This window comes from Bubalus bubalis, chromosome 10 (genome assembly GCF_019923935.1).
Source record: "Bubalus bubalis isolate 160015118507 breed Murrah chromosome 10, NDDB_SH_1, whole genome shotgun sequence".
Taxonomy (NCBI): domain Eukaryota; kingdom Metazoa; phylum Chordata; class Mammalia; order Artiodactyla; family Bovidae; genus Bubalus; species Bubalus bubalis.
In genome coordinates, this window is record NC_059166.1 from 40,289,683 (window position 1) to 40,305,767 (window position 16,085).

Genomic DNA, 16,085 nt, shown 5'->3' on the forward strand with positions numbered 1-16,085 from the left:
GTACTGGAGTGGGGTGCTATTGCCTTCTCCGGAAAATAGTACTATGATTTAACTATAATTCAACTAAGTAAATAAATAAAATAAAATAAATAAAATGGTCCTTATCTCTAAGGATCATAAAGATAAGAGCAGCAAAGGAACTTTATGGAATAATCTAAACATGCTCTTGCAGGAACAAGGGAGACTGGATGGACTAAATGACCTTTAACTCTACTTTTCAAACTTAGCTGTATAATTTGTCCAAAGTGTTTCTGCCAATGAGTCCCAATATGCATGTCTTTTCAAAGAAACACCAAGAATGCAACACAGTATAATGATATCAAGTAAGAAACTTAATTTTTATGTGTATCTTTGATTTCCCAAGATCAGTTTCTAGGAAAAAACTGTTAGCAACACAACGTATCATGAACATTCAGTGCCTAAAACGGCATTTTAAGACCTGATAAATTATATTTCTTAAATGGAAAATTTTTCACATCATAGGATAACCTCAAGTTTTAGTGTATTCCTATTATGATCAAAAACAGCAATATACACATGGCATGGTATGTAAATACTGCTATGACATTTTCCAATCTTATTTATACCTGCAGTCTGTTGCTTTAGGAGGTAAAATATAAGGAAAAAGTAGTTCAGTAAGTTTCCTTAAATAATGTAATTCATCTCTTCGACTCCTCAAAGCCACATGAAGCTCTGGACCATATTCTTCTAAAGCAGCTTGCTGTAAAAACTCTGTATTTTCTACTATAAATACAAAAAAGAAATAAACATTGGAAGAAGTTAACAGCATTAAATAACTTCAGCCATTTCCACTAACAAACAGAAAATAATTTAACACAGCCATTCCTTTTTTAACCTTTCTTTCTTTCCAATATGTATTCTACTGGTAAACTTTTCCACAAAAAGAGAGTAAAGAAGGTAATTTTCCTCTTTGCTGGAAGTTTTTAATTTATTCAAAATGAATTGATAAAAAAGCCCTTTCACCCTTGTTGAACAAAATTTTAAACCCAGGTCATTACAAATTATATTAAAAGCAAAATTTTTAAGTGGAAAAAACTAAATAAAACATCTTCCAGAACACACAAAGCTTTTGTTATCAAACATTACACCTTATTCATCCTCTGCAAGTATTACAAAATTCTTCTTAAAGCTCTCTATTATCTCTTCTTTCACATCAAAATCAATCAGGTAACCCTCCAAACTAATTATAGTACAGAAACGGGCTTCCTTGGTTAAGTTCTGCATCTTCTGCCCATAGAATAGGACAGAAAAGGTATACAGCTGTATACAGTGGAAGTCCATGAAGTTAGATTACCTACTAAATGTTAACTGATGATAACAGTTACACTAACAAAAGGTTTTCTTAAAGGCCAAGCACTAAACTAATACTTCAAAACTTAAAAATAATAGTATTGCCAATCCTTTTCTACAGACCTCAAAAGAGCAGGAGAAAAAGAAGTCATGTTTTCCCCTATCTGCACTCTGGGCCAAGTTTTAAAATCATGAAGTCTGTGAAGGGAATCTTAACTCTAATTCAATGGCATTTATTTTATACTATTTACTTCTATTCTTATTGAGAGAATGGAAGCACATTCACCAAAAAAAAAAAAGCCAATATATACATTCCAAAGGTGTGAGAACTAAGAACATAAATGAATGTTACCTGCACCAGAGGTACAAAAGCAGGACTGACAAAGATGGATGTGGTTTTCGTACAAACCATGTTAACAGCATTAAATAAGCATTTTATTTTATAATTATACAATTGTTTACCAAGCATTCTGCCCCAAGTATTCGGGGTACAGGTCTTTTAAAAATTTATATCATAAACAGGAATTTAAATTAAGAAGACTAAGCTATGCTAAACTCCAGTTCTACTTACTAACTGATGATCTTAAATAATATAATCCCTTTGAGCCTCAGTTTCCCCCTCAGTAAACAGTCATTAAATAGATAACACTGAAAAGATTCCATGTAAAATGCACCAATAATTATAATATTTGATGTGATTAAGCATTTATATATAATATATAAACTGAATCACTAGACTGGACTCTACTCAGATGTGAGATTTTTGTAGTCTTAGCTAATGAAAGAATTTAAAAATCAGGCAGAAGATAAAAACATATGGAGGAAGAAAACCTTAACACAAGTACAAGTAAAATATAGATGTTGAAAAACAGGGTATGAATTAAACCCCACTAATCACCAGTATACCTCCTGCCTAATCAATGGACAGTTTTCAGACCACAAAAGGAAGTTTTCAGAATCCATGACAAAAAGATTTCTTTAGGATGAAAGACTGATATAATAAAGCCCTTCAACTACTACTGAATTTACATTAAACCAACGCTTCTAATGTATATATTTTCAACGTGTCTAAGGATGACAGAAGTAATTACACAGAAAACCTCTTTGCAATTCCTACTCTCAAGAAGCAGATAAGGAGAGAACACCAAGAGAGTAAAACTGTATATGGATAAAGGAGGTTAACCTTTAATTACTTTCTGAGTATACAAAATTGTGTAGCCAAAAATATTTAGAAAACAAATGCATGCATGAAAGAGAAGAAAAATCAAAACCCTGAAAATCTTCTTACAAGTCTAATTCACTGTTATAACATTTAGAACACCAGAACCTTTGGACAAACTGGAATCCTCCTAATACTTAGGTCTTTTAATTTTATGGACTTCATTAATTACTAATACAATGTCATTAATGAATCCAATCTAGCATTTTATGGTGATTTTATAATTGAGGACCATTTTTTACATGAATAGTGGTAGCAAACTAGCAACCCTTCTCTTGCAAAAAGACTCAAGGATAAATTTCAGCACTCTCAGAAACAAAACAACTTGAAGATTTTATTAAACTGATTGATTCAACTAAAAGTAAAAAGATGAGTCAATTTATTCATATCCTGAGTTCAAAGTGTTTGTCTTTATAACAAAATTAAGATCATATTAAAAATAATTTTCCCACACAAAAACTTGCAAACAAGTGACCAAGATGTCCTTGAAAAAGTGAATGGATAACTGTAGTACATCTAGACAACAGAATGTAATTGAGCACTAAAAAGAAATCAGTTATCCAGCCACAGAAGACATGGAGAACCCTTAAATGCATAATTCTAAATGAAAGAAAGCAGTCTGGAAAGGCTACAGTATGATTCCATTTATGGAATTTATGACATTTATGACATTTGGAAAAACTGTAGAAAGAGTAAAAAGATCAGTGGTAGTCAGGGGTTCCTGAAGGAAAGAGACAGGGATAAACAGGTGAAACGCAGGGGCTATGGGGGCAGTGAAACACTCAGTATGATACTGTGATGATAAATACATGGCATTATGCATTTGTCAAAATCCACAGTAAGTACAAGAAGAAGAGTAAAACCCTAATGAAAACTATGGACTTGATTAATAATGTATCAATACTGGCATATCAACTGTAACAAATGTACCAACCAAGGCAAGGCGTTAACAATTGGGAAGGGGGGAAATATATGGGAATCTCCAAAATATCTGCTCAATTTTTCTATAAACTTAAAACTACTCTAAAAACTAAAATTTACTAATTAAAAAAACACATTTTCCATATTTTTTTCTGACAGTAAAGTAGCCTTAACGGAATGGCTACAATTTTCTGGTATGATTTTGCCAGTGACAGGACAACAATTTTAAAAGTTAATTTTTTTTTTGTTTAACATTTAAATTACACATATTTAAACTTTTCTACTTTTAAACTACATTGAAGCTAAAACTTCTTAATTGTTATATAAGACAAAAACACAAGAGTTTAAACATGCAATCTGAACTGGTTCTCGTACCTGAGGAATGATTTATACCAAATGACAAATAAACTAATAATTTAACTTCCACTCTACCTAGAACACAATTTCCTCAAATATACTGTGATTATATGAATTGATGTTATGAGAAGGGAAAATTGGTTCCACGCTCAAATGAGTCTAGGATGTTCCGGGTTATACAAAGTTAAAGCTATATCTTTGCTGCAAGACTACTGAGAGGTTTTGGACTGCTAATACTTACTGGTAATTTCCAGAAGAGGAATACCATACATGGTAATTACCAGTCTCACAAAGAACGAAATATAGGGCATATAAGTAATTTTGCTTAAAAAGTATATTTCAGCTTGATCTAAGAGTAAGAAAAGCCCCAAAGGAAGATTTCATTTGTTCAATCAGCAAACATTTGATGAATATATATTACTTATATATCATGACAGTATAAAGCCCAGGACATATGTGAGAAACTGAAAAGAGGTCATCCTGGCTAAAGTATAATACATATTGAAGGACAAGATCAAACAACTTAACTACATAGGAAAGGATTTAAATATAAGACAGTTTTGACTCTACAGCAGTCACTAATTTTTTTTTAAAGTAGGGAGGTAACAGGATTGTGGTATTGTGAAATTAACATAGTAACAGTATACAGGATAAGCTAGGTCAAATTGAAATCATTAAGGAAAAAGGAGAGAAGACATGTGAGAGATACCACAGGGGAAGTAACGAAGGCAAAGGATCCATTCAAAAAAAAAAAAAAAAGACAAGGTTCATCAATAATATACCTAACAATTAATGATTATACTTTAATTTTCATAGATTCTTGAGTTCACATAATCACTTGTATTATTAATAAATTACTGAAAAGGATTTCAGTTGAAACAAAACTCTCACAGCATTTATGAATATATCACTTAATTTATCAGTATTCAGATATTTAGGGTGAAAGTTGCCATATAAAAACAAAATCACTCAAATTTCGGAGCAGGAAATTGTATTACCTTTCTGACTGGCTTTAACAATCACTTCTATATGCTTCATTGCTGCTTTTAATAGTTTCTTGGTGATAATAGATGGAATATCCACCTAGAAAAATTCAACATTAAAATAAAAACTTTTAAAATAATTTATCTCTAAGTTATAATGGCAGGAACACTGTATTTAAGACATTGGAACATAAGATCTTAAAAATTAGCTGTATTGAATGAAGTAAGTCAGAAAGAGAAAAACAAATATCGTGTATTAACACATATATATGGAATTAGAAAGAGTACTGCTGAACCTATTTGCAGGGCAGCAATGGAGACACAGACATGGAGAAAGACTTATGGACACGGGGTCTGGGAAAGAAAGGAGAGGGTGGGGCAGATGGACAGAGAAACATGGAAACACATACACTGCTGCTGCGTCACTTCAGTCATGTCTGATTCTGTGTGACCCTATGTACAGCAGCCCACCAGGCTCCTCTGTCCACAGGATTCTCTAGACAAGAATACTGGAGTGGGTTGCCATTTCCTTCTCTGAACATAACCACTTCCATATGTGAATTAGACAGCGAATGGGAATTTGCTCTATGACTCAGGGAACTCAAACCGGGGCTCTGCAACAACCTAGAAAGGTGGGATATGGATGGGATATCAAGAGGAAGGGGACACACGTATACCTAGGGCTCATGGATGTTGATGTTTGGCAGAAATCAACACAATAGTGTAAAGCAATTATCTTTCAATTAAAAATAAAAAAAAATTAGTTGTATTATTAGGAATCTTTCAAAAATATAATTTAAAAGCACTATACAGTCTTAGACCATATTGATTATAACTTCAGACAGTTTTACTACCACAATAATGAAAACATACCTTATACACTAAATTTTTCTAGTGAAATTAGTGTCTTTATTCTTGACATTTCTTTAATGTATTTGTTCTAAATGTATTCAAGAAAAAAAATGTCAAGCAGCTTATCATTCCTTTGAGGTTATAAATTTGTGTTAACTAAGGCTGCTTGAAAATAAACTTTTCATTCAGATTACAAGACAAATCCTGGTTTCAAGATATATGGCAGCATTCTATTTTGGAATAATACTAAGTTTCATTTTTCCCCACAGACAATTTTCAACTTAAAGACTGGAAACTGTAGTGACTAGGGTAGGTAAGAGAGAATTAGAAGCATACATGAATACACATAAAAGAGACAGAAAATAAAATAACTTAAAAAAAAAAAGCCTTGTGAATTCAGTAAATCACCAAAAAGCATGTTTATTAGACTTCAACAGGGTTATCAGCCATCACAAAGCTCAACACATTACATTCTCCCTTTATCAAAGGCATGAGAAAACTGTATCCCAACAGTGTTATTTTGTGTTAACTTTTCAATTCTTTTTAAATTCCTCATTAAGGAAGAGGGAAAACATTACAGCCTGATAAATTTATTAAGTGTAATGACTCATAAGCCCCCAATATTAGTGATTTACTAGTAAAACTCAGAGCAGTTTATAGGTATCTTTCAGCTATGAATATCAAACATGTTCAAAAAGGGGCTATGTTTCTGCTAGCAATATTCCTTTTTGTAAAATAACATTACTCTTCATTTATTCCTGCCCTCTCGGTACTTAAGTGATTATAAATTAGTTCCATTATTTGTCAAATAAACAAGATGTCTGTTTTCAAATATTTTGTAAAATCTCATCTTCTGAGAACACACATGAAAATTTTCACTTGCAAGTTCTATTTTAGAGACTTCAGGTCAAAGTCAAAATGAATAAAACAATGAGTTTATCACTAAACTTCGATTTAAAAAAAAACACTGTGGACCTTAAATGATTTTCATTATCCCCAACCCCCGAAGTTACATTATTCAGGCAATGTTACCAAGGATAGAACACTGTACTAGGAATAATATGACCCAGGCCTAATCCTCTGCCCATCAATTACCTCTGACACTCTGACAAAGAGTATTACTAACTTTCTACAAAATGAGTATGATAAAGACCCACTTATCTTCCAGGACAGTATGCAGATAAAATGAAAAGAAAAAATATATAACATAAAAATCCAGAAAGTAGAAAAAATATTTGGAAATCATATATCTGATGAAGGAAATATATCCAGGATAGATAACAAACTCTTACATCTCAGTAATTAAAAGACAAATAACTCAGTTTAAAACATGGACAAAAAATCTGAATATACATTTCTTTCCCAAAAAAAGATATACAAATGGCCAATAAGCATCTAAGAAGATGCTCAACATCATCAGCCATGAAGTGAAGTGAAAGTTGCTCAGTCATGTCTGACTCAATGCGACCCCCATGGACTAGACAGTCAGTCCATGGAATTCTCCAGGCCAGAATACTGGAGTGGGTAACCTTTCCCTTCTCCAGGGGATCTTCCAAACCCAGGGATCGAATCCAGGTCTCCCGCATTGCAGGCAGAGTTTTTACCAGCTGAGCCACTAAGGAAGCCCAAGAATACTGGAGTGGGTAGCCTATCTCTTCTCCAGGGGATCTTCCCAACCCAGGAATTAAACCGGAGTCTCCTGCATTGCAGGCGGATTCTTGACCAATTGAGCTATCAGGGAAGCCCCATCAGCCACAGGGAAAAGCAAATCAATGCCACAATGAGATACGACTTCACATCCATTAGCATGGTTAGAATCAAAAAGTGAAGTAATAATTAGTTATGGCAAGGATGTGGAGAAATCAAGACACTCATACACTGCTGGTGGCAATGGAAAATGGTGCAATCATTTAGGAAAACAGTCTTTTGACAGTTCCTCAAAAAAACGGTTTAAACATAAACCATTTGACCCAGTAATTACATTTGAAGGTAAAATCAAGAGAAAGGAAAACAAATATTCCATACACATTCTCTCCACAAAAAACTTGTACACAAACCCTATGGTGGCATTATTCACAATAGCCAAAAGGTAGAAACAATCCAAATGTCCACTGACTGACGGATGGATAAACAAAATGTGGTATATCCATACAATGGAATATTATTCAGACATAAAAAAGAGTAAGTACTGATACAGGTACAACAGGACAACATGAATAGACCTCAGAAATATTATGCAAAGTGAATACAAACAATCACAAACATTATGCTAAATGAAAGCAAGTAATCACAAAAACTATAGAAAGGATTTCATAGTTAACATGTACCATATTCAACCAACCAACAATCTTGTCATTGGACATCAGTTTTCCTTTTCAGTCTTCCTTATTATAAGGTATACTGCAATGAATCTTTGAATATACATGTTTCCACTCTATTTCTTTAAAATATACTAAAAAAATGGAATTATATTTGAGAGTACAGACATTTTTAAGTCTTTCAATAAAAATTACCAAACCCCCTTCCAGGGTAAGAGTTAAATCAATTTGAACATGTACTTGCTTTGCCTGTTTCTCTACAATCACCACTGCTAAACACTATCACTTTTTTCTTTCCCAACCTGAGAGGCAAAAGAATGGTATCCCATCAAAAGACAACATATTTTCAAATATTAATTGGCACTTTTATATTTTTCTTTTGTGAACTACTTATTCATAATTTTTTGCATATGTTTGCTATAGTGGTTGATTTTATTGCTCATTTCTCAAATAGGTATAGCAACAGTTAACAAGAATTTGCCTTTATTTATTACTGGCAGAGATACAGATCACTAATTTATTATCAATATGTTCAACATATAGAACTGACAAAGCAGTAGACAAGTATTTGTGTCTATAGCCAACAAAGTTAAGTGTATATATATGTGTGTGTATGTATATATATACACAAAACCTTAAAATATGGCTTGAAATTTTTTTAAAACATCATAATCATTACCATGTATTCGGTAAATTCATCTAACAAGAACATGACTTTTTTTCTACAGTTGTCTTTTTATCTATAATTCCTAAAAACCAAGATATCCAAACATTAAAGAAAGCAAAATTGATCAATTAATCAATAGCAATCCATTTATCTCTTAATCTAAAAAAATTAAAGGTGAAGAACAAAACAAATACATATAGTATGCATGCTAAGTTGCTTCAGTCATGGACAATTCTTTGCCACCCCACGGACTGTAAGCCCACCAGGTTCTTCTGTGCATGGGATTCTCCAGGCAAGAATACTGGAGTGGGTTGCCATTTCCTTCTCCAACATATAGGATAGAAATTCCCAAATTTCTTATTATAAATACACACCTTGTGAATTCTTCGAATTAAGACAGATGCAAAAAACCGTAATATAATTCTCAGTTCATCAACAAAGGACTCATCATCTGTTACATCCCTTTAATTAAAAAGAAAACAAGCATTTAGAAGTTCAAAGAAATACACAGCTTCCCTTTCTAGAAACCAAGAGAAGTCTAGAACTGACTCTTTTTCCATTTACTTATGCTATTTTTTAACAAACAATGCATTATATTATGGAACAAAAGAACAAAAAAGAAAATTAAAATCTCCCGTAATTCTAGTACCGACATAATTGTTGTTAACTAAATTATTGTATAGATTTTCCTATAGACATTCATGTGTACGTAGTCACGTGTTTAAGATTTTTAAGATCATTTTCTAAACATCATCAAAGAAATATTTAAAAAACACAATAATTTTGAAAAGAAACAGAATTACATACAAAAGTTCAATTAAATATTTATAGATTAAAAATATAAATTAATTCTAAAATTAAGAAAAAAAAGTGTGTGTTTTATTTGAAAAAGAAAATAAATTGAAACTCAAAATGTTTTTAAACAGAAATTTTGACAACCTTTTCCTGAGTTTTCCTATAGCTTTAAGGTCCCTAGAAGAATTAGGATACTTTCCTAATCAAAGGCAAGAAAGAAAGGTATTGTATAATCATAATTTTCTGAACTAGATGATGCTATTAAGTCCCCTGGTAGCATAAAGAAGATAATTTTGTATCAATCATGGTTCCCACTATTAACTCCAAGGAAGGGAATATCACAGCATCAATAGCTATATAGAACACACTCTAAAAAATACAGCCAGATTTTATGTCTGAAAAGTTATAATTTGGGGGCGGGATGGGGTGGCAGTGGGGGAGTTTCACAACAGGATTCATTTTATAAAAGGCCTCACAATCAATTTACTTAAATGACAAATGCCCTATGTTTAAGACAGATGCCAGTGTAAAAACTGTATATAAGCTATACAGGCAAAAATAACATATTAAGTGAGTATTAAATTTGTTTTAATCCACTGTAGATCAACTCAACTACTAGCGTTTTCCGCCCCCCAGCCACATTACTCAGCTTGTGGAATCAGTTCCCTAACCAGGGACTGAACCCAGGCCCATGGCAGTTAAAACATTGAGTCCTAGCCACTAGAAACCAGAGAAGCCGCCTATTAGCATTTTTAAATTAGGAAATTCAAAATATACTGAACATTAGGGGAGATATAATTAAATATTTTAAGTCATATAGGTGTAAGTGTTCAAATATATAACTAAGTACATGATGCTTCTGTAAGGGAGTATGTGTTTTATTAAATGATTTCTGATTGTCAAATCAGACTTTTTTCCCCCACAAATCTAGAGCATTTTCCATATTCCATTGAGCATAGGGGATTTGTACATAGGCATCAGATACCAAAAACAAAGCTACTTTGGAACAAAACATTAATTTTCCAGGAAGTCTACTGAAATTAACTTTCAGTTTAATGAAATACCTGAATAAAAATTTTTTCTCTAAATGTACAACTAGTTCAAGTGTAAAAAGTGCATACAAAATAGTAAATCACTACAATTAGGAGTCATAAGAAACTGTACAAGTTACTGTTCTTTCAAAAAGTAGCCTAGGGTTTTTTCCTCTTTGCTATCACTAAACTGTTCATTGATTACCTACATCAGTGGTTCTTAAGAGACCACTATGCCTCCCAGGTAAATTTGGCAATCTCTGAAGACATTTTTGGTGATCACAACCAAGGAGAACAAGTAGTGCCACCAGCATTCACTGCGAAAAAGTCAGGGGTACGTTAAACACCCTATAATGCACAGTATAGGTCCCCATAACAAAGAATTATGTGGCCAAAAATATCAATAGTGCCAACACTGAGAAATCACCACCTATACTAAAAATGTATCATTAGCACACTTAATGGGATTCACTATACTACAGAAAAAAGGTCTTATAGAAAGAACTTACCTGTACCAGGGGTAGACAAAGTTTTCCAACACTAATTCAAGAACCTGCATAAAAATTATTTTTTAAGAAAAATCAAGTTAATTAATTCTGGGAAAATAAACTCTAATACTAAGAAATATATAACAAAAACTAAGCTTAGTATCCCAAATATTGACACCTAGTATCATACTTTTGCATGACAAAATGTCTATGCTGACTTCATATGGCTGTGACGATGAACAGGGACATATGGGAAAACACTCTGAAAACAATAAAACTTCATTAAAAAGAAAAATTACTACCAGAATGACACACACACTTTAAAATATGTCCATAATTTTAAAAAAAATTTTTTTAATCTAAATTGTTCCTGACTCTGAAGATTCACTGAACCAAAAAAATTCTATGGAAAGAAAGAAAATAACAGGCTGGTCTTTTGCATTCCTAATGCCCTCTGTAAGTCAGTAGTCCCAGGATAAAATGAAAAAACAAATATATAAGACTTAGGGGACTTCCCTGGTTCTGGTGGTCCAGTGGTTAAGACTCTGTGCACCCAATGCAGGGGCACAAGTTCAATCTCTGGTCGGGGAACTAAAGAGTCAGTGATTATCTTTCAAGGGAGGATAGAGACTAGGAGGGAGTATGAGCAGGACTTCTGGGTGCTAATGATGTTTTTGTTTCTTGTTCTAAGTGCTGGTATATGAATATGCTCAGCTTTGTGAAAACTTTAAGTTATATCTAAAAAAGTTACAAAACAAAAGAAATCCTTGGTGTTAAACCTTCCATTTCTTGAGCCTGGGTGGAACAGTATAATTTTTAAAAGGACTTGCAGCAGTGGGCATTAATTTTAAAAAGCACTAGGGAGGTAATGAAACAACGTATCTAATCTGACTATATATCTTCTCTGGCCCAGTAATGCAAACTGTGGACTCTCTACATACTCAGGCAACAAGATTTGGATTTTTTTTACAAAAACTAAGCATCAGTGATATCAGCTGGAAAAATATGATACACAGAGACAGGATTAGGACACAGGAGGAGACTAGAAAGCTTACCATTAAACATTTCATCTTATTCCCCAAATCCAACCAGAAGTCCTATTGATTTTACATCTAGGTAGCTCTTTTCTACCTCTTCTCACCCCTATATATAGCCTCTAAATCAGTCTCCCTCCTTCCAAGTTAGCTCCCTTCCATTCTCCATAAAATTGCCAAAATGATCTAAAATATGCATTTGACCACATCACTCACCTGCATGAAACCGTTAATATAACTACACATCAAAGTAAGAAAGGTAGAGCTGCACTGATTCTGAAAAGGCAAGAGAAAGCTGCATGCCAGCGGCTATGACCTTCTACTTCCTTTTCACCTCCCACTACATCCTGTAAAGAATTGATGCTTTTGAACTGTGGTATTGGAGAAGACTCTTGAGAGTCCCTTGGACTGCAAGGAGATTCAACTAGTCCATCCTAAAGGAAATCAGTCCTGAACATTCATTGGAAGGACTCATGCTGAAGTTGAAACTCAATTACTTTGGCCACCTGATGTAAAGAACTGACTCATTGGAAAAGACCCTGATGCTGGGAACGACTGAAGGCAGGAAGAGAAGGGGACAACAGAAGACGAGATGGTTGGATGGCATCACCGACTCCACGGACATGGGTTTGAGCAAGCTCCGAGAGTTGGTGATGGACAGGGAAGTCTGGCATGCTGCAGTCCATGGCGTCACAAAGCCATGGGGTCACAAAGAGTCAAACACGACTAAGCAACTGAACTGAACTGAACATCCTGTGAGTCACATCTGAAAACTACAGTTACACAATTTGAAAATCACTGACATCTATGATCAATTAAACATCTTCAGCATGGCCTTTTAAGTCTTTTGATGATCTGATTTCCAAAGGGCCATATAAAAATTGGTTACGAACTAAAGCAGTCCTGCATTTTAGATTGAGTTCTGCTACCAGCCAGCTATGATACTTGAGAAAATTATTAAAATGCTCTAAACCCTAGGTTTGGTAAAACCATCAAAAATAGCACCTACTTCATAGGTTACATGAATACAAATACAGTGATTAGCACAATATCTACTATGTAGTAAGTATCGAAAGTGTTAATCGCTCAGTCGTGTTCGACTCTGCGACTCCATGGACTGTAGCCTGCCAGGGTCCCCTGTCCATGGAATTCTTCAGGCAAGAATACTGGAGTAGGTTGCCATTTCCTGCTCCAGGGGATCTTCCCTACCCAGGGATCGAACCTGGGTCTCCTGCACTGCAGGCAGATTCTTTACTGTCTGAACCACCAGGGGAAGCTATATAGTAAGTGATTGATAAACACTAGCTACTAGAGTATGGTCTCTTCGTTGCCCACATTCTCCTTCACATTTCACCCTCCAGCTTACAGAACTGTCCACCCGGTTTCAAAGCCTCTCTTTCCTTCCAAAAACTCTTTCCACACCCTGGAACACCCTTTCCCTTTCACTATCAGACTTGCAAACATCTAGTTATACTTTCTGACTGCCCCTCTCTACAGTTATGCACTTCTTCCTCTGTACTAATGACATGCCTTGTATGTTTCTTCCATAACTGTCTGCATTACATTACACTGTGCATGTCTGTTTATATGCCTACCTCCCCTCCTAGACCAAAGCTCCCAGAAGAAAAGAAGCATATTTTATTTCTTTTTATTCCTAGGACGTAGTCTAGTTCCTGCCTATATAGCAAGACCTTAGAAAATGGTTTTTAAATATTAGAGCTAATATTTACTCAACACCAATAAGTGCCAGGCACTAGGTCAAAAAATTATATAAGAAATAAAGTGTCAAAGTTTTTACAAAGAAATAAAGTGTCAAACGACTACAATCACTATTCCCCTAGAAGTCTTGTCTTCAAAAGACCTCAAATCAGCACTCTCAAATAGAAATATGTCAGCCACATATATAATTTCAAATTTTCTAGTAACTACATTTAAAGAAAAATAAAAATAGGTGAAGTTAATTTTATGATCTATCTTATTTAACCCAATATACCCAAAATATTATCATTTTAACATATAATCAATGTAAAATATATTATAGGATATTTTACATTTCTTTTTCCTTAAGAAGTTCTCAAAACCCAGTACATATTTTACATATACAGCACATCTCAATCAGAACTAATATATATCAAGTATTTATTAACAGCCACATGTAGCTAGTTGCTACCATATTGGAAAGCACAGTCTTCAATCCAGGAATCCGGAGGATGAAAAAGAGCTTAGAGAAGAAACGGAAAAAGGAAAATGCCAATAATTTAGCATTTATGCAGCATACTTTGGAGAAGGAAATGGCAACCCACTCCAGTATTCTTGCCTGGAGAATCCCATAGACAGAGGAACCTGGCAGGCTACAGTCCATGGGGTCACAAGAGTCGCCAGGGAAGGATTCAAAGTGGGAAGTGACAATTAGGCACGATTCAGATGTTTAATGCTACTCTTCAACTTATCGGCATTTAGTTTAATTCAGTAAGTATCTATCAAATAGCAACAATACCTGGCCCCTGCACTTGGTGTTGGGGACAAATGAGATCCATTCCCTGCCTTCAAGAACTTGACAGCTTTCTCAGATGGATGGAGAAAACAAGTCTCTCAAAGAAATAACTAAAACATGGTATGTTACCAAAAAGATACATATAAAATGTGACTGCCACAAAGACAAGAGATCATACTTCCTATTCCTATATTATGCAGAAACAGTGAAATGTATCCTGTTCTCTGTTCTATTCTGGTTATTTCTACTGCCATATTATAAAAAATGACTATTTCTTAAAGAGATAGACAGTAACTAGGTAAAACTATTTTTCTTTGGCTAAAATGTCCATTTTTATTAGATATGGAATCAAAAAACACTTATGGCTTACAATTCACGTTGTGTAACAATCAACCATCTAACCAGGAATCACTTAGGTGGCACTTATTAAAATGCTCCATGATTCCCTTTCCCATAAGTATTTAACATTTTTTGCTTGGGTATACACAGCAATATTAATTAAATCAGTTACCTCTGAGAGAGACGCATCAACCTTAGAAGAAATTTTCAGGTCTAGCCATGGCTGGTAGTTCTCAAGTAGCAAGGAAGGCCTAAAGAAAATCATACAGTTAAATTGCTTGAAACCCAAAACTTAATGGAAAGGATCAACAAATTAAGTGTTTAACTTACCTATGTCGCTTACATTTCACCTTACCACAAACAGCACAGCTACGACCTTGAGGAAACAATTCCTGAAGTCCTAATTGCTAAAAAAGGGAAGTGGGGAGATTTGTCTTTACATTACACATCATATTTACTAAAGAGAATCAACTTTTCAAAAACTTGTTAATTAGTGTATGAATTCAAAGGACATGATTTTTTTTATTACTGTCTGTTTTAACACTGAAACTATTCTTTACAATAAAATAATTCTTGCTATACCAAACTGCCAATAGGAGAAAAATACCAAATGAAATGCTTTATAATAACTAAGCCAAATTCCCAAGCTTAAAATTAAAGTCAACTGCTATGTTCACTTATTAAAAAAAAAAAACTCAATCTATATTTGAAAATGATACTCTGCTGCAAAAGTGTAAGAAAAAAATATTTTCTATTTCTCCAAATCTTTAATCAATGAAGGAGAACATATGCTATAACTAGTAAGTTTCCTGACCAAACACGGGGCACCACTTACAGCTGTGTTTCCTCTGAGCAGAAATATCAATCAACCTAAGATGAGGGACTGCAGCTACTTGAAGACTTCAAGATATCCCACTCAACCCTGATCTACACTCTTGGGACTTTACCTACCAGAGACAGACTCAATACAGTACCACCTTCATCAAAGTTCAGATATACAAAACAAACTATTTTGGTTAAGCAAACTGCCTGATTATTTGTTTCTATGAAGCACAGACATCCGTGGAACAATGAGCTCCCGAGTTGCATCTGTGCCTCAGAATCACCTGGAAAGCTTTCAACAAGTACTAATTACAAGGTCCTAGCCCAGAACTCAGAGAAGGCAATGGCACCCCACTCCAGTACTCTTGCCTGGAAAATCCCATGGATGGAGGAGCCTGGTAGGCTGCAGTCCACGGGGTCGCTAAGAGTCGGGCACGATTGAGTGATTTCACTT

General features: G+C 34.3%; 1 protein-coding gene across 6 annotated transcripts in view; it reads right to left on the minus strand.

Annotated features, from left to right (window-relative positions):
- Positions 1 to 16,085, minus strand: part of SNX14 (sorting nexin 14) — an 84,850-nt gene that overhangs the window by 50,159 nt on the left and 18,606 nt on the right. For 5 of the 6 annotated variants that reach the window (XM_006057580.3, XM_006057578.3, XM_044924259.1 and 2 more), the window contains exons 3-8: positions 15,140 to 15,216; positions 14,982 to 15,060; positions 10,964 to 11,007; positions 9,003 to 9,090; positions 4,807 to 4,891; positions 588 to 744 (exon numbers count right to left, since the gene is read on the minus strand). In XM_006057580.3, the coding sequence (XP_006057642.1) occupies positions 588 to 744; positions 4,807 to 4,891; positions 9,003 to 9,090; positions 10,964 to 11,007; positions 14,982 to 15,060; positions 15,140 to 15,216 (530 nt within the window). The remainder of the gene's footprint in view (positions 1 to 587; positions 745 to 4,806; positions 4,892 to 9,002; positions 9,091 to 10,963; positions 11,008 to 14,981; positions 15,061 to 15,139; positions 15,217 to 16,085) is intronic. The other variant, XM_044924258.1, reaches the window with a different exon arrangement.